The sequence below is a fragment of the Ornithorhynchus anatinus genome, chromosome 20 (genome assembly GCF_004115215.2).
Source record: "Ornithorhynchus anatinus isolate Pmale09 chromosome 20, mOrnAna1.pri.v4, whole genome shotgun sequence".
Lineage (NCBI taxonomy): Eukaryota > Metazoa > Chordata > Mammalia > Monotremata > Ornithorhynchidae > Ornithorhynchus > Ornithorhynchus anatinus.
Window position 1 is genome coordinate 3,951,107 of NC_041747.1, and position 19,377 is coordinate 3,970,483.

The 19,377-nt window shown below is 40.8% G+C and overlaps 1 protein-coding gene across 4 annotated transcripts in view; it reads left to right on the forward strand.

The window, feature by feature from the left end:
• PDS5B (PDS5 cohesin associated factor B) overlaps nt 1-19,377 on the forward strand; it is a 102,453-nt gene that overhangs the window by 21,208 nt on the left and 61,868 nt on the right. For 3 of the 4 annotated variants that reach the window (XM_039914922.1, XM_007668513.2, XM_039914924.1), the window contains 6 exons: nt 4,953-5,079; nt 5,988-6,191; nt 6,564-6,650; nt 6,756-6,853; nt 12,777-12,903; nt 17,973-18,053. In XM_039914922.1, coding sequence (XP_039770856.1) covers nt 4,972-5,079; nt 5,988-6,191; nt 6,564-6,650; nt 6,756-6,853; nt 12,777-12,903; nt 17,973-18,053 — 705 coding nt within the window. In that variant the 5' untranslated portion in view covers nt 4,953-4,971. Of the gene's footprint in view, nt 1-4,952; nt 5,080-5,987; nt 6,192-6,563; nt 6,651-6,755; nt 6,854-12,776; nt 12,904-17,972; nt 18,054-19,377 lie in introns of those variants that run through there. The other variant, XM_039914923.1, reaches the window with a different exon arrangement.

Consider the following 19,377-nt stretch of genomic DNA (forward strand, 5'->3'; position numbering starts at 1 on the left):
TTGTAAACATTAGCCAGAAGATGACAAATGGAAGTGCAGGAATGCTTTCTTGGAATCCAAAAAGTTACCAAATACTAGCTCTCTTCCTTGACACTCACAGACCCATCCTAAAAGGAACACAGAGCTGTTGAGGAGGGAGGAGGGTGCCTGGGTGCCAGGGCTGGAGTTTCCAGTCTCCAGTTGCCTCCTAAAGTTCCCCTCTCTTTCCTATCATTTCCTTATTTCCTTTCCTTCTCTTGTTCCTTCTGCTTCTCTCCCTCTTTTCCTCCCCCTCACCTTTGCATGGCTTCCTAGCTTGCCCTAAACTCTTACTTGGTGTTGCCCGATTCCTTGCTTTTTCATGCCCCCTGCCACCTTGGCCAGGCTTATTCCATCCTCCACTTCTACCTTCCATTCCCTCCCACTTAAATCACCAACATGGCTTTCTCTTGCTGTGTTGTCAGGGTTAATGTTTACAGCACCTGGTGCTGTTTTTTCTTTTGCCTCCTTATCTCTCATGCCTTATGAAGAAAAGAAAAGAGCCACTCCTTTCTTGATAGCGTATGGTGCTGGTCCTTCCTGGGGTGCAAAACATTTTCTCTGTTCTATTTGCTTTTGGTTTCTCAGTTTTAGCTCTCCATGCAGCAGTTATGATTGTATTTTTTGTTTTTTATGGTCAAGCACTGTCCCAAGGGCTGGGGTAGCTACAAGTTTATCAAGTTGGACAGTGTCTGTCCCTCATGGGATTCACAGTCCAAGCAGTTATTGGGCTTCCTGCTGTCTCTGATTCTGTTGACATGTCCTGTCTAGCGTAGCTGTTTTAAGGTGTGTAGTTTTGTTACTAGGAAACTGGCTGTTCCAGCATTACATTGTTTTTGACCCTTTCTTGCCATTTGATATTGAGTTTGGCCCGTAAATGGCACTGATGGAACTGCTCAAGTGTACCCATGCACTCACCCAGAGGCTGTCTTTTCCCTTCTCAGGGCTTCCCCTTTGCTCCCTGACTTCCAAGCTAATCTTCTCATGGCCTGTTGTTTGCACCTCTACCCCAGTGAGAACTCTTCCTTGGAGTAGAGCAAAATAAGGGGTTCCCAGGATCAGGAGAGATGATCAGGTGTTTTCTTTTTATTTCCCTGCCCCATCCTGGGCTGCACACCCTTTCAGCAACCTGAATGTTCAAACAAAGAAAGCACATAGTGTGCTCTCTACAGTGGGTGAGAGATTCACACTGCACCCTTTCAGCCCCAGGTGTAAGAGTCAAGAGATTTAAAAAAAGAAGAAAGTGTCCACTGGCCTTATTTGCCCTCGGAGACAGCCGTGCACTATTTTTATTTCATTCTTTGATCAAAAGGGATATTCTGTGGTATCAAGATTTTTAACTCCAGCGTACCCCAACTAATTGATTAGTGAAAGAAAATCCGGATTTTTCTAGCTATAAGGCTCTTAAATCAGCTAACTTTTTCATCTGATTTTTGACTCATTAATGCTTAGGCTTTTGTTAGTCATATTTACTAAGCATTTATTGTGTGAAGAAGTGCTAATGTTACTGGTGAAAGTTTTTAGGCAGGCTGAGTAACATGCTGGGCTGCAAAATATAGGGTCTTCACTACATAATGTGTATACTGACTTTGCTGGCAGGGCCAGTGAATCTCTTCATTCTTAAATAGCCTGGGCTTGAGGGCATCATAAGCACTACTGCTTAGTCTTTGCTCAGAGGAGAGCAACAGAAAATGAGAGGATGGAAGGACTTCTGGATGAGCATCAGCTGAGCAGATTAGGTCGCTTCAATTTGGGAAGACAAAGCCAAGAGAAGACGTGATTGAAGTTTAAAAACCAAAAGCCTAAAAATCACCATGAACATGGAATTGTTCGCCAAAACACCCAATACTGGCATGAGGGGATGCCCGCCGAAGCTTGAATGTAATGGGTTCAAAACAATAAAAGCAGACCCTTCACACAGCAGATGGTAGACTTGAAGTTTATCACAGAAAGTTGACCAGTCTGGAAAATAATGAGTTCAAGAGGAGTTTGGAAAAATTCATGGATGAGAGATCCTTGTCTTGTCTTCTGCTGTCGAGTCGTTTCTGACCCATAGCAACTCCATGGACGCATCCCTCCCAGAACACCCCACCTCCATCTGCAGTCGTTCTGGTAGTGCATCCGTAGAGTTTTCTTGGTAAAAATACAGCAGTGTTTTACCATAGCCATCTTCCACGCAGTAAACTTGAGTCTCTGCCCTTGACTTTCTCCCGTGTCGCAGTTGCCCGGAACAGGTGAGTGGATCGATAAAGGAAAAGTTGGAGTTGTTAGTTCGTTCATCCCTATGGATGAATGGCAAGGTGGATGACCATTACCTGTTCTTAAGCGTCCTGTTGCCTCCTTAGGAGTCAGTACTGGACTGGATGGACTGTTTGATGCAATAGTGACATTGCTTAGGTTCTTTGGGCCTTAGGATTTTATCTTCACTCAACTCTCTGCTCTGCTCCCTCAACTCCCTGCTCATTTTGTATTTTCAGCCTGAAGCTATGCATATGTGGAATATTCACGGTTAGATGCTGAGGGCTAAAGTGGTGTATTTTAACTGCCATTGTGTTGGATGCACTTTATGCAGATTATTGGAGATCACTGTTTTGACTCCAAGGAGCTCAGACACATGAGAAGCAGCGTGGCTCAGTGGAAAGAGCACGGGCTTTGGAGTCAGCGCTCATGAGTTTGAATCCCAGCTCTGCCACTTGTCGGCTGTGTGACTGTGGGCAAGTCACTTAACTTTTCTGTGCCTCAGTTCCCTCATCTGTAAAATGGGGATTAAGACTGTGAGCCCCACGTGGGACAACCTGATTCCCCTATGTCTACCCCAGTGCTTAGAACAGTGCTCGGCACATAGTAAGCGCTTAACAAATACCAACATTATTAAAAGACCGTCTCAGTATAGCATATGACGGCATTTCTTATCGGAAACAATGGATGAGCCTTGTTTGTTTTTCATTTCATTCATTCAGTCGTACTTATAGAGCATTTAATGTGTGCAGAGCACTGTACTAAACCCTTGGAATGCACAATTCGGCAACAGATCTAATAGAGCACCCATATACAGCTGAATGTCAGAATCGTTTGCTTTGACTCGGAGAACTGGAGCACATTCAGGTCAAGTTAGTGTTTCTGGGCCATTTCCAGTGAGCTACTTGGCAGAGATGCCAGAGAGCTCTGTCTCTATTGCTTACAGGCTTAAGCGAGTCATCTCTGCTTCAAGCACTCCCTTTGCCCAGTCGCGCTGTCATGTTTCTGGTGCTCTTTTTGCTGTTCGCATAACTCCCGATCCTCTTTAGGGTCAAAATTGCTGTTCCTTTCTTGATGTTAGTGCGCCGTATTAGTCTGCCTGCCACGGTCGTCTCCCTGTTTTTAACAGGGTTGCTGTATTGTTTGAAGATTTGTTTTACCGCCACCGTCACAGATACTGAAATTAGACTTGGAAATTGAAGTAGAAAAATACCGTGTCGACATACGTAATCCCCTCTCCCTCCCAATTTTTGAGGAGGAAATTAAAAATGATTTTTTGTAAATAGTGAAAGACGGGCAGGAGGTAGAGAAAAATCAGAACCTGTGAATGAGGCAGCTCCAGGCTGGTGATGGGGAGTTTCTCTGAAATGTGCTCACCCTTGTTGGGAGGGTTGGAAAACGAGACGGGTGAGAACTTGAAAATGTAACGGATAAGGCTCACAAGCTGGGAGGGAATTGCTTCACTGAGACTAGTGAACTCCAGGCTATGGAGGAAAGGGGGGGGTGTTAATTCATTAAGTCGCTATTGTATTTCAGTTAGAAGTATGAGAGGTGTTCTCTGTGCCCTATTGGCCTGTCTCTTCCTTTCTCCCTCTTTTTCTCTTCTTCTCCTGCTCCCATTATTGTTATATGATCCCATGGAATAACTCTTCCCCTCCTTTAAAACTATGCAAAATGGGCAATTATTTGAGTAAAGTATGGTATGATCATACTGTTTTGTTTAAATTTTTGCAAGTGAAAAGTTGAAAACCAAAATGAAACAAATAATTCCTTGGCCTTCCTCTGACTCTTCAAACACTGTCTGAAAGTTTCACTGAAGTTTAGATCCTAGTTCTGTTTTGCTAAAAGCCAGGCACTGAAGTATCCTGGGTCGATAAAACTTTCTAGTAAATGCTATTGGAAAAAGTATAGATTTAATGTATTTATTTTGTGACCCAGTACTTCTTGGTTGAGGTTGAAAAGGAAAAATAAAAGTTTAAATTGGTAAATATTCAGAAGACTATTTTATATTTAAAGAATTGCAAAATATGGAAGCTCATTATACCCTTTTCCTGGATAGAACATAAGACTGTGGTTTTCAAAATGGGCAGACAAACCACTTTAAGTTTCATTTGGGGAAAATAGGTTTTGGGTTTTTTTTTCCATTTTCTAAGTTTTCATGGTTTCCCTATGAAGCATACTTAAGCGTGGATTATTTAAGTTCATCACAAGTTTAATTACATGTTGATATGTAAATATATAATATTACTAATCAATTGGAAACTTAAAAGGAGAGACCTGCAAACCCTCTCAAGAGTTGTATGACTGTTCATTCTTTTCTTTGAAATATTTATTTGCAGTTCTCTCCTTTTAAGTTTCCAATTGCTTAGTAAGATTTATTATGAGATCTCATGCTGTTTAACTTTGCCTTATTGTATTGCCAGCAAAGAATCAGATATTTAGAAGAGAAAGGGAAACGTTGCCACTTTGATTCTCATTTTAGAAGTACCTGTAATGAGGGGACATCTTTTACACTGTGAATACTACATTGTTATATCTCATTAGACCACAATCTTGTATCTGTTGGTTTGAATTTTGCATGAAGGTACATCATTAATTGGCTCATTCTACCCTAATCAAATTTTATTATGAATACTAATGGTGGTTTGCATATTAAATTCATTAAAATTTCCTTCATCTTTTCTGTTTTACTCTAGGGTTGAAAGCATTTCAATCATGGCTCACTCAAAAACGAGAGCCAATGATGGAAAGATTACTTATCCTCCCGGTGTCAAAGAAATCTCTGATAAGATATCAAAAGAGGAGATGGTGAGGCGGTTAAAGGTTAGTAACCTGGCTAAATTTTCAGTGTTTATTTTGGTTATTTAAACAGTGATTTAGGGAAAATTGAAGCAGGATGAACTTGTGTGAGAAATTTCTAGTGTCTAACTTTGAAATTTGACATTAAAAATGTAGTCGGGAAGGGCGTGAAGTGTGATAAGGAAAGCCGAAATGAATAAGTGGTAGCCTGGGAGAAAGTGTAGCCAACCGGAGCACAAAGTATGTATTGATCAGGTTGCCCACATCCACAGTGCTTGGATAAAAAAATCCACTGTACCTTAAGGCAGAGTTAACTGCTGTGCCTGCCTAATGTGTGGAAAAAAGTAAAGTCACCGGGGGGTGACCTTTACATCTCTACTAGCCATTTTGTGTCCCATCATCTTCATTTCTAATCTTTTCCTCTCCTCCCTTATTGGAATATTTCCCCCTAATTAGAATAATCAATCAGTCATATTTATCATAATGATTCCACACATTCAGCCCGCGCCTTCCTGCCTCCCCTCCAACAGGGGATAGAAAAATAGGTTAAATATGAGCATTTTTGAAGCATTCTTTTGAAAAAGGTATATGATGGTATTTTAAGTACATACCAGAAGTATAATTGATTACAAGAACTCTTCATGGAAAGACAGCTGAAAGAATCATCTCATTTGAATGACCTGGATTGCCAGTGAATTTGATGAGAAGTATCTTAATGAAGTGTGTCTGCTCAGTCTTTTAGAGAATCTTTGCGGTTTCAGTAACTGAGCTAAAATCTTAATATGCTTTCAAATTGACAGTTTCTGAAGTTTAAAGGGAAATGAGATCTAGTGGATATTGACCTAAGCAATTAGCCTTTCCTTAATTAAAATAAAGATAGTTTCACAAGGGGAGTGCATTGTTATTTGATTTGATATTTTATTTTTGTGTAGATGGTGGTAAAAACTTTCATGGACATGGACCAGGATTCTGAAGAAGAAAAGGAGTTGTATTTAAATCTTGCTTTGCATCTTGCTTCAGATTTTTTCCTCAAACATCCAGATAAAGATGTGCGCTTATTGGTAGCTTGCTGCCTTGCTGATATTTTCAGGATTTATGCTCCTGAAGCACCATACACCTCACCAGACAAATTGAAGGCAAGTACTATGAAGTATAAGACTCTGTCTCGAGCATTGTTACATTGTGTTTGGCACAGTGCTTGGCACATAGTAAGCGCTTACCCATTGTTGGGTAGGGAGTGTCTCTAACTGTTGCCGAATTGTACTTTCCAAGAGCTTAGTACAGTGCTTTGCACACAGTAAGCACTCAATAAATATGAATGAATGAATGAACAAATGCTATAATAATAATAATAATGAAAATTATTGGTTTTCGTGCTCAAATTGTGATACATGCCTGACACTGTTTGTTTTGGTAGAATAGATATGAGAAGCAAATGCTTGAAGCTATGTTATATGTTTTCATTGGTGCATAAATGATCTAACATTATTTGTCACTTGTGTTTTTAGGATATATTTATGTTCATAACAAGACAGTTGAAAGGATTAGAAGACACCAAAAGTCCCCAATTCAATAGATATTTTTACTTGCTTGAGGTGAGCAAAGCATTTTTAAAAACACTGTTTATTCTTTAAAGTCTCGTACTTTGCTTTTTTACATTATTGCATTTTGTTCTTCATTCCCCTCCATCCCCATTGTAGAATATTGCCTGGGTCAAGTCTTACAACATATGCTTTGAGTTAGAAGACAGCAATGAGATTTTCACCCAACTCTACCGAACACTATTTTCAGTCATAAAGTAAGTACAGTCCTTCTTGAGTAGCTATTATTTCCATATTTTATATAAAAAATATTACATGTATTGATCTTTTGTTAAAAAGTTTAATCTAGATATTGTTTCATTTCAAAATGTTTCTCTCTTTAGAATTTAGTTTAATGAAATACTTTAGGAAAACCTACCTGGATTTAAAAAAGTAAGCTATGGGGAGTTTTTCTATAACGCAAAGGTGATGTACCTGAAGAATCTTGTGTTACAGTATACTCACATTACATCATTTACTCCTTGACTGAATCCTCATATATGCACACCACCAATTGTAATGTTGCATCGCTTTGCATCCAGACATATGGAAATTGAGAAGCAGCCTGGCCTAGTGGCTAGAGCACGGGCCTGGGAGGCAGAAGGAATTGGGTTCCAATCCTAGCTCTGCCACTTGTCTGCTCTGCTTGGACAAGTCACTTAACTTCTTTGTGTCTCAGTTACCTCATCCATAAAATGGGGATTAAAACCTTGAGCCTTCTATGAGCCATGGATTGTGTCCAACCTGATTAGTTTGTATCTACCTAAGTGCTTAGAACAGTGCCTAGCCCACAGTAAGCACTTAACAAATGCTGTTAAAAAATGGAGAAGTTCCCTAATTCTTAAATAACATTCTATCCAATATGCATAATGAAAAAAGAATATATTTTAAAGTAGAGGATGAGGTTGCTGGTGTCTAGATGAGAATAATAATAATAATTCTGGTATTTGTGAGCATAGGCTGTGATTATGGCAAACCCCCGATTTGCATGGCCCAAGCCTTGAGTCAATCACTTGTGTTTATTGAGCACTTACTGTGTGCAGAGCATCGTACTTTCTGCTTGGGATGGAATCCAGAATTCCAGCCATTTCTCATGTTAGCATAGTTTCCATATTTGGATTTGAAGGAAGACCATCAGAGTCCAAACTTTGAGCAGTTAACTTAACGCACAATTATTAACTCTTATGGAATTCTATTTTGTGGAGAGCATTGTAGGGGACTGCAGAAAAAGAGTAAGATATGCATTTTCAGAGACCACTGGGGAGGCTGCCTAGGAGAATTTGGGGAGCCCCATCCACAGTTTATGAAGAGCAGGTACCTCTCATCTTGCTTCTCAAAGAACTGCCCAAAGGCCCTCTTACCATGAAATACAGGCTTCCCACAAACCAAACCCGTAGGGCTGCCCCGGGATAGTTTTATCCCTGAATTTAGGTACCATCAGCACCAAGAAAATTATGGATTAGACTGTCAAGCCCCTTGTGGGCAGGGGATGTGTCTACCAACTCTGTTACAGTTACTCTTCCAAGGGCTTAGTACAGTGCTCTGCACACAGTAAGTGCTCAGTAACTGCTACTGATTGGTTGGTTGATTGGAGAACAACAACTCTTCTTCTCCTTCCTTTGTTTTGCCTTTGCTCTTATGACATGTAGTGGCAAAGAAGAAATAGAAGTGATTTACTCTAGGTGAACACTGTTCCGATAATAATAATCATCAAAGTGTTTGTTCAGCACTTATTATGTGTCAAAAATCATGTCAGCCACACACTAAGTAGGAAGGGGGGACACATTTAAGCTCTATCTTACAGATAAGGCAACAGGCACAGGGAATTTAAGAACCCTGCCCCATCTCTAGACTGTAAGGTCCTTGTGGACATGGAACAAGGGTACAAACTCTGTTGTATTATACTCTCCTTAAGGCTTAGTACAGTGCTTCTCAAACGATTAGTGCTTAGTAAATACCAAATACCATTGATTGATTGCCCAAGGCCACATTCCAGGCAAATAGAGCCTGGATTAGAACCCAGAATCTCCTTACTCCCATCCTAGGCTCTCTTCCACTAGAATGAGTTCATTCTGCTAATGGGATTTTTCTGGACAAATAGAAAGTTCAGTGTGGGCAGGGATTGTGTCTGCTCCTAAGCACTTAGTACAGTGCTTTGCACCCAGTGAGCGCTTTATAAATAAGAATGAATGAAAATATCTGGAAAGCATTCAGCCGTGGCCCAGTGCGAAAGAATGGTGCTAAAAACCAGATTGTAAGAATTAATAAGAAATTACCTCCCAGAGCGTTGTCACTGCACACCTGTAGCAGAGGTCATTTCCCCAGCAAGTATCATGTCAGGGTGTGTGGTTTTCCTTTTCTGAAAAGTAGTGGGTTCCCAGAGAAAAGGAATTCTGGAGGAATGGTAATATAGGAGCAGGATGGACAAGCTTTGGGAGATTAAGCCAGGAATTAGCATTCCTTCATTGTTTACCAGTCTCCAACGCTACCACCCTACAGCTTGGACTAAGACATTAATCTTTCCGTATCTTTTATCAGCATATCAGATCTGACAATTTCTGTATACCAATAAGGGAGTTGTGGTATGCTTCCAAAATGCTTGACTTCTTCAGAAGATGTAATTAATGTAAACTAAAGGAAAAGTGATTACTATTGAGCGGAGGATATGGATCATGAGTTAGGCTATATATTAGCAATTTGACTAGGTGTTATTAGTTACAGCCCTGCTATTAAGCAGCATAAAACCATCAGAGAAGAAAAGATACAACCCAGCTTGTTTCCCTGGGCCCAGCTGTTGAATTTTTTTTTGGTGGAATGCCCAGTTAGTTGGAACTGAGCCTAGACTTAGACTTGACTGGAATTGTCCATCTGTTCTTGCCTTTCTTCACTTATTTCCTACCAATCTATCTACCGTCTCATTGCTACCTCAGAGAGAAGGTGGGAATTCACCCAGGTTGAACTTCTTATTTGCCTTTACCTTTAAGCAGATTCACACCATTGAATGATAAGGTTCTGGCATTCAATCAATTGTGTCCATTGAGCGCTTACTGTGTGCAGAGCACTGTATTGAGCACTTGGAGAAAGTACAGAATAACAGAGTTGGTGGGCACATTTCCTGCCCACAAGTAGGCCTCGTTTGAAATTTGGTCCCTTGGAATCCCTTCCCTAGGGAGATGTTATTCTGATCAGAGAGTTGCTCTTTCAGACATCCATTCATTTACTTGGTCAGCAGCTAGAGTTCATAAAGTCTGAAGGAGAAATGTTTTAAGTCGTGAAGTCATCTGATCTCTCACTTGGCCAGGCAGAGCAGCAGCTGGGAATTTGGAGAGGTCCTGGGGAAGAGAGCCCTAAGGAGAAAAAGTGTTATGACCCTATACAGTTTTGTTCTTGGAAATGTCCAATCCTCCGCCTAGTTGGGTACACCAGCAACTGGGAGTTTGGAATGATCCTAGGGAAGAAATGCATAAGCAGTAGGCAAGGAAAATCTCTTCAGTAGGGGGTCACTCATGTGTCCCTGGAATTCTCAGCGTTTGCGAGAGTACAGTATACCAGAGCTGATAGACATGTTCCCTGCCTTCAAGGAGTTTACGGTCTAGAGAAGGAGATAAACATGAAAATAAATAAAGGATCCATACATAAATGCTGTGGGGCTGTGAGTGGGGAGAATATCAAATGTTTAAAGGGTAAAAATTGAGAGCAAGGGTGACACAGAGGGAGAGGGAGTAGGGGAAATGAGGGCTTAGCTGGGAAGGCCTCTTGGAGGAGATGTGATTTTAATAAGGTTTTGAAGGTAGGGTGAGTGGTGGTCAGTCAGATATGAAAGGGGAGGGAGTTTCAGGCCAGAGGCAGGATGTGGGTACGGGGTTGGTGGCGAGATAGATGAGATTAAGGTACTGTGAGTAGGTTGGTGTTAGAGGAGCGAAGTGAGTGTGCTGGGTTGTAGTAGGAAGCCAGCAAGGTAAGATAGGAGGGGTTGAGATGATTGAGTGCCTTAAGCTTTAAGGACTTTCTGTTTGTGCAGATGTGGAGATTTTTGAGTGGGGAAATATGATCTGGGCAGCAGAGTTAAGTACGGCCTGGAAGGTTGGGAGTTCAGCAACTGGGACTGATGTGGAATAGGTTAAGTACCTGGGTCAGCGTGGTAGAAGTTTGGGATGGACAGCAAAGGACATATTTTAGCCCTATTGTTCAGGTAGAACTGACAGGATTTGAAGCCAGTTTGGATGGAGAAGGGGCGGATTTTAGCTGTGTGCAGTTCCGGCTCTGCCACTTGTCAGCTGTGTGACTGTGGGCAAGTCACTTAACTTCTCTGTGCCTCAGTTACCTCATCTGTAAAATGGGGATTAACTGTGAGCCTTACGTGGGACAACCTGATTACCCTGTATCTACCCCAGCACTTAGAACAGTGCTCGGCACATAGTAAGCACTTAACAAATACCAACTTTATTATTACTATTAACTGACTTGGTTGACAGATTGAATATGTGGGTTGAATAAGAAGGACAATTTCCTTGCCAATTGTAGTCCCTTCTAAAGCACTGCTCCTCTTTCTGTCTGATTTCTAAGTCTAAGTGCTGGGGGTACTTAGTACCAAATATCCAGAATCTACATTCAGAACAACTCTCCAGGAAACCCCTTTTGAGGTGCATCACCTGCAGTGCTTTATTCATAGCATCTTCAAAGCTTTCCAAAATTAGGGAATTACCACTAATCTTCCCCATATCTTTCCCCTGTCCTTTGCTTTATTCCAATCACTTAGTTATTGAGTGCTTACTGTGTGCAGAACACTGGATTAAGCACTTCAGAGAGTACAACAGAGTTGGCAGACAACAGTCCTTGCCCTCAATGAACTTAGAGTCTAGAGGTGGGCAGTGGCACATAAAATACCCTCATTACGCAGGTACCCTTTAATTAGCTCTCCATTAGCCTTTAAAAATTTGTATTTCCTTTTGCATGCTCTTATGTGTTTTGGTCAGAGGATTAAGTGCAATATTAGAAATAGGAGGAACTTTGCAAAGGCACTCTTTTAAGTTTCTGGTTTTGATGACATTATAGTTAGAATTAAATAGCCATTTCTAACTAGCAAAAGTAGAGTTTAGAATATTTGTTCAAAAGATATTTAAGGTGACATATGACCGTAGTCCCATTAAACGTTATTGATAGTATGGATTGGAAGAGGAATAAATTTGATTAGGGCATAATGTAATCTGTGGTAAATATTAGTTTATCACCTTTTTAAAATTTGGTTCAAGCAAGGTTAATTTTCACAAAGTACAAAAAAATTTGAGATTTTATTTTATTTTTTATTTTTATAATTCACAAACAGCAACCTCTGCCAGGTTATTATTTCTTTTGTGTTATTATTCCTTCCTAGCCATTTGCAGTGGTGCAAATGAAACAAAGGACCAAATGAATGATTTATGTCATCACTCCCAGTCTTATATAACAACGTTAGGCCACTTTGTTTGCTTAAAATAGTATATCAGACTCCAGATTTGGTTTTATCCTTCTTATCCAAGACTTGGTTTTTGAGGTAAGAAGAATAATGGCATAAGTTATATGCACTTGCTACTTATTCCAGGAAACTGCCAAATCTTGCAGTAGAGGAGAAGGGAGATACCATAGGAAAAAAATATGATGCGTATATATACTTTGCAGCTCAAAATACATATTAATTCTTTTGACTAATCATTTAGATAGTAAACTCCCAGAGTACAAGGATCATGTTTTCTTTGTACTGTCCCAAATGCTTATTATAATGCTCTGCCCAGAAGCGCTCAGTAAGTACTATGAGTGAAAACAGTGGAGGTTTTAACCATTCAACTCACAAATGCACTCTGTCGACAGCGACAAAATGAAGATGGATTCATAAATGGACTCATTTCCCCTGGCAGTTCAATGCAGAAATTATCTTAAAATTAACTTTTTTGGTCTTCTGAGGGGTTCAATGTGAACTTAAAAGAGTGATTTTGCAGGTAAAAATCAAGCTAAATCGAGTAAACTGTAAAAATCCATACTATGTGTTCCAGTACATTTCAACTTGATGGTTTTGTACATAATGCATTCTCATGATAGATGTATTTATTTTGTTAAAATTTTGTTTTTGGGGTAGCACACTAAAATAATCTTGTCTAATTTTAGCAATGGCCATAATCAAAAAGTTCATATGCACATGGTGGATCTGATGAGCTCTATTATTTGTGAAGGGGATACAGTGTCACAGGAGCTTTTGGATACTGTGTTGGTAAATCTAGTGCCTGCCCATAAGGTAAGTAGTAATGATTGTTGGATTGTTCACATTGCATTTATCCAAGGACAAATAAGTGGATTCATAGTTATAATTATTAGGCATAGAACAGATTGTAATTTAAATTAATCCCCTGCATTTATTTAGCTTCCATAATTTATTTTTGCATGAATAGGATGAGTATTACATTAAGGATTTAATATTCTCTAGGAAAATAAAATACATTTGTTCTTCAAACTGCTAATATTGCCCTAATATGTCCATTGAAGACTACTACAGGAATTCACAGTAGGAACTCGGTATCTTCATTTTTGAGAAAAGATGCATATGTTTATCGAGAAAGTTGTGTTCAGAATGGCAACCAGTCATTGAGAAGCAGAGAGGCCCTAGGACTCCCTGGGAGTCGGAAGAAGTTGGGTTCTAATCCCAGGTCTGCCACTCGTCTGCTGTGTGACCTTGGACAAGTCACTTTACTTCTCTGTGCTTCAGTTCCATCATCTATAAAATGGGGAGTAAGACTCTCAGCCCCATGAGGGACTGGCAGGGACTGTGTCCAGCCTGATTAGCTTGTATCTATGCCAGTGCTTAGAGCAGTGCCTGGCACATAGTAAGTGCTTAACAAATACCATTAAAAAACCAAAAAGCAAACAAAAAACCCCACAGCCTGCAGCCTGGTGGTGCCCCATAGTTTGAAAGCTCTAGGTAGGGCCCTGTGAGTTCTCACTCAGCAGGCAGAAAAATTGACATACAGAATTGGCTACTGGCCAGTCAATTTCAATGTCCACACAGAAGTATTGAACAGCCAAGTGTGGTGCCTTGTAGTAAGCGTTTGGGAGATTCAGCAGAAGAACCACTCCCAGCCCCCAAGCAGCTTTCACTCAGAACCTAGGGGCTGTAAATAGAGACGAGTCAGTAGGGAAGGTTGAAAGTGGTAGAGACTTGGAGACCTGTGGAAAGTGTGAGGAGAGCCCCCTGTTTCTGGATCGAAAGAGGCTTGTTCTGACAGTTGAGAGCAGATCTTGAATCTGGAAAGAATCACCGTCAGTTTTAAAGCACTTATCCATCAGCCAGCCTCCATTCTACCGTACCTTGCTGATATTTTACTACAACCTAGGCCTCATGTTTCACTCATCCAACGCCAACCTATTCACTGTACTTCAGTCTCCTCTAACTCACCGCCATCCCCTTGCCCATGACCTCCCTCTGGCCTGAAACTCCCTCCCCCTTCATATCCAACAGACCACCACCTTCAAAGCCATATTAAAATCACATCTCCTTGAAGAGACTTTCCCTGACTAAGCCCTCATTTCCTTCTCACCCTCCCTCCTGTGTCACCTCTGCCTTGGGATCCGTACCCCTTAAACACTTGATATTCACTCCACCCTCAGCCCTGCGCTACTTCTTTGTTAGAGAAGCAGCGTGGCTCAGTGGAAAGAGCACGGGCTTTGGAGTCAGAGGTCATGAGTTCGAATCCCAGCTATGCCACTTGTCAGCTGTGTGACTGTGGGCAAGTCACTTAACTTCTCTGTGCCTCAGTTACCTTATCTGTAAAATGGGGATTAAGACTGTGAGCCCCACGTGGGACATCCTGATTCCCCCGTGTCTACCCCAGCGCTTCGAACAGTGCTCGGCACATAGTAAACGCTTAACAAATACCAACATTATTATTATTATTATTACTTGAGTATGCATCCTTAAACTCTTCCATTTCCCTTAAATGCAATTTACTTTAATGACTGTATCACACTCCAGACTAATTGTCTTGTATTGTACTCTTCAAGCACTTGGAACAACGGTGCTTGACTCATAGTAAGCGCTTAACAAATGGAAAACCCCATCAAAACTCTCTTATATATACTCTACCAAACACTTAATACAGTGTTCTGAGGACAATCAGTGGGTGTGCCCAAATGCCACTGTGGTGACTACAGGCCACTTGCTACTTTGAGGAATTTATAGAGGTGGCCAAAAAGATATTCATCCTTCACAGAACCAATAGATACTCAAACTTTTGGGAAATTTTTGATTTATATCTAACTGTCAATCAATGACATCTATTGAGTGCTTACTGCAGGCATAGAACTGTAGTAAGTGCTTGGGGGACAATAGAGTCAGTCAACACTATCCTTGCCAACAAGGAGTTTACAGCCCAGACGGGGAGACAGGCATTAAAATGAATTACAGATGGGGAAAATGAGAGAATATGAGGAGATGTGCAGAAGTGTACATCTGTGCATAGGATTGTGAAGCTTTGGACTTCACATATCAAGTTCATATGGGATATAGATCCAAGTGAATAAAGGGTAGAGATCCAAGTGCGTAGGTGACACAGAAGGGAGGGGTGAATAGGGTTTAGTTAGAGAAGCCCTCTTGGAGGAGATGTGATTTAGGTCAGACTTGCTTGGGACGCAGCAATAATAGGATATTAAACTGTCTTTCAGTGGGTTGGAATAGAAGTCATTTGATCATATCGGAAAGGGAAAGGTTGTCAACAGCCCCTATGTTTGTTATATCTGTCAATTTTTATTTTAAGCCTGTGGTGAAGGAATTATTTTTCTTTTATTTTGTACAACAGAAGACTTGCTGACAGCAATTAAACAGTTTATGCATTTTCTGTTGCAAGTTATTTGTGGCTTCAGTGATTTGTTGGACAACTTCATTATTTCTGTTCATCACACAAACAGTCCTTTGTTTTTTTGAAGAAAACCCGCAGAGCTCTAAAGAGTGGTAAAAGCCCCGGCCTTATTGTTATATCTACTTCTCAGCTACTTATATAGTCTCTTGCTGAGATAATGCCTCCAGATTTCAAAGCACCTTGATTAAAAAGGCCAAACAAAGTGCAGGGAACTTTATTCAAATCATTAAAGCATAATCTTTGACCTAATAAACCTTGGATAGGCACCTGGTACTTTTAATGGACTGAGCAGGCTCAAATGAACACTTGGTGGCTTAGAGCTATTCAAAACGGTGTTCTTTTTTAAGATCATTACCCAGTCATGTGATCTTTTTTGTTTTTCTTAACTTGCCTTTTGTTTAATCATTATTCTCATCGATAGTGTTTACTGAGTGCTTACTATGTGCAGAACACTGTACTAAGCCCTTGGGAGAGTACAGTTCAACAGAGTTGGTAGACACGTTCCCTGCTCACATCAAGTACTTAGTGTACAGTGCTTTACACACAGTAAGCGCTCAGTAAATACGATCAGATGAATTGAGCTTACAGTCTAGGTGGGGAGACCGATATTAATATAAATTTAAAAATTATAGTGTATAATATATAGACATGTTCATAAGAGCTGTACATAAGCTAATGTAATTTAACCTCCATTACATAAAAATTCAAGTGGGACTGTGTAATGAGGCCAGTTTTATTTCATTTATCCTTATGGATACAAGGGAAACCTAGTTATCAATCAGCGGTATTTATTGAGCTCTTACTACATGCAGAGCAGTGTACTAAGAACTTGGGAGAGTACAATACAACAGAATTAATGGACACCATCTTTGCCCATAAAAAGCTTACAATCTAGAGGACATACCTTCAATTTTCTGGGAAATCTTCCACAGCAATTTGTAAATTGCTGTGGAAGTCATAGGCACGAAGACACAAACTTCAGAATAAAGTACTCCTGGATATCATGCTCCCCAGGAGAATGAGACCCCTTCACTCATTTAATGGGGTGGATGTGCATGGCTATGAAGTGGCTGTTCTTTTTTTTGGTCCAGAGCAGAAGCCTGCTTTCTCTTAAAAGCTTTCCATCCTCAGAGCAGCCTCCTTCTTAGTCAATCATATTTGTTGAGCACTTACTGTGTGCAGAGTACTGTACTAAGCACTTGTGCGAGTACAATATTGCAATAAACAGATATATCCCTTGCCCACAATGAGCTTACAGTCTAGAGGGGGAGACAGACATTAATATAAACAGTTCTCATGCTCTCCCTCTAGCTTGCCATCTTCCCTGCTACTTGCCCATGTCTCTCCAAAATTCATATCTCCTGCCTTAGAACAGCTCCAAAGGAGCGAATTGTAAAGAGGCAGGGAGAAAGAGGGGACGCCACCACTGCTTTACATACAGTGGGCACTCGATACATATCATTGACTGGTATTAGGCACATAATTGAAACATCTTTTGTTGGCAGTTTGAAGCAGGCATCGGGGTCTAAAGCTGGAGGTGTCTCCTGGTAAAAATTTGAAATTCCTCCTGCTTTATTCTTTTGGCACTGTCCAGTTCATAGAGTCTAACAGGCTAGTGTCTTGACGTGCACGCTCATTTTTCATGCTACTTGATTTGCTTTTGAAATAAAGCTATTTTCCTTTTGTTCCTAGAACAAAATAGTCATAGTCTGCTTAAAACCAATTTCCTTTTCACTTCCTGTGCAACTACTTCTTTAAAAGACAATTTAAGAGTTGCTTATGTTAGAGTTGTGGATTTCCTAAAACCATGGCTTTTCTCCCTGGCCCCCTGTTCACACCCTTTTTGTCCGATTTTCCCTGCTTGACCTGTCTCTCTAGTGCTCTTACCCATCTTTCCTGCCTCACAGCTTCAAGTCCCACTGTAGTCCCGTCTTAAGCTTCCTGACCCTATTTCCCTTTCCTTCTAGGCTCCTTTTGGCCTCTTTTCCAGCCCCCTGTCCTGTTTATTCTGCACCTCATTCTCCGCCTCCCCTGCTCATGAGACACCCCCTTTTTTGGGCCTTCCTCAGTTTTCCCCAACTTGCAGTAACTCCCCTTTGCTGCCTCCTTGTCTACCAGCTCTATTCTATTGTACTTTCCCAAGTGCTGTGCACACAGTAAGTGCTCAACAGACACCATTGATAGATTGACTTGCCCCTTGAGTCCCCTCTTTTCTATTTTCCTCCTTCTGCTCTGACAGTTGCCTTTGATGTGCTGTCATATGCACTGCACTGCTGCCAGATGATTCTCATTTGGGCGTGATAATTTTGTAGTTTATAAAGTTTGGTATTTGAAGGATTTCTAAGCCACTTCCTCAAAACGACATGTTTCTAAAGCTAATAAATTGTCATTCTGACTTTCTGCCTGTTAGAAGAACAAGTCTTGTAGGTTGACCCTTAATTTTATTGTCTTTCAGAATCTAAACAAACAGGCATATGATCTAGCCAAAGCCTTACTGAAGAGGACAGCTCAAGCAATCGAACCATACATCACTAACGTAAGTCCTGACTGTAATTCAGCAGTCAGTCGGTGTAAGAAAAAGAATTCCTAAAAATGTCGCCATGGTATTATAGTTATTACCAAATAAATTGTATATGAGCTCAGTTCTGCCAGGACATGTATCTTTGCTATGTGTTTTGGCTGGAATACAACGGCCAAATTAGGGAGCATTCTTCCGACAACATGAGCCTGTTTTAGGTACAGCCCAGCCCAGCGTTGGAAGAAATTGTCATGCACAGATGCATGCACACGGCATCAGATGTGGTGATTGTTTTAGCGTGGCTTTTCTTTATCATCGAGTTCTGCAAGAATGGAGAACCCGTGGCTGTATTTGTTTTCCAGATTTGAGAAAACATTGACTTTTTCTAATTAAAAATCATAGTCATTCTTTGGATAGCAATTACTGGACAAGTTAAACTATGTAATTCCATAACACCTGCAAAGTTTAAAAATTACTTAAGTATAAGAAAAATTTAAAAAACCTAGTTTTGTATGTTGATAAGTAGGAACTGATACCAAGTATCTCCTAAGCGAAGAGAACATTTTAAAAGAAAGTAGAGATAGTAACTTAAACTGCTAATTCTCTGGCTAAGAATCACCAGGCGAAGTTCTTTAAAAGCCCAGTGTGATAAAACTATAGGGAAAGTTGTCCCTTCCACTCTTCCTTTATCTCCTACCTAATCTAATTAATTGGTAATTCACCTTTCATTGCTAGGGAGGATATGGACCCTTTCCCCCAGTTTTGCCTCAGAAACTCCTGCTCATTAGCTTTTCATCCCATTGACAAATCCAGGGAGTCTTTGAACCAAGAAGGGTGGAAGGAAAGAAGTTGTCAGAGAGTCTGTGATAATGGTTTCTTCTGTAAAATGGCCTAGCGCTTTTCACGGTGACAGCTATAGACCATGAATTCTTATCCCAAAGGAGTCAGTTTCAGTTGGCTGTAAGACAAATTCTTCCGGGTCTGGCCATTCTCTGGTTCTCGGGATCCTCCCCTCGCCACCAGTGCTTCTCTTTTGTAGTTTTTGGCCTGGTGAGTAGAAGTCCCTTGCATTTTTTGTGTGCGCTGAGCGCATTATAAGATACTCTTTGCACCCCTTGGAAATATTTAAGCAGTGCCTATGGAAAGGGAGAGGTGGCAAGGGAGGAAGAGGAGGAGGAGGCAAGCAGGAAAAATGGAGAAGCGAATAGGCTGGGGACTCACCAAACCTCAGAGCCAAAAGTGAATCTGGTAGGGTGGGACACAGTACAGGGAGGAGTTATGTCCAGGGGCCTGGGCAAGCAGAATGTGCTCTTCTTCATGAAAGGGAGGCATTTGCAGACCC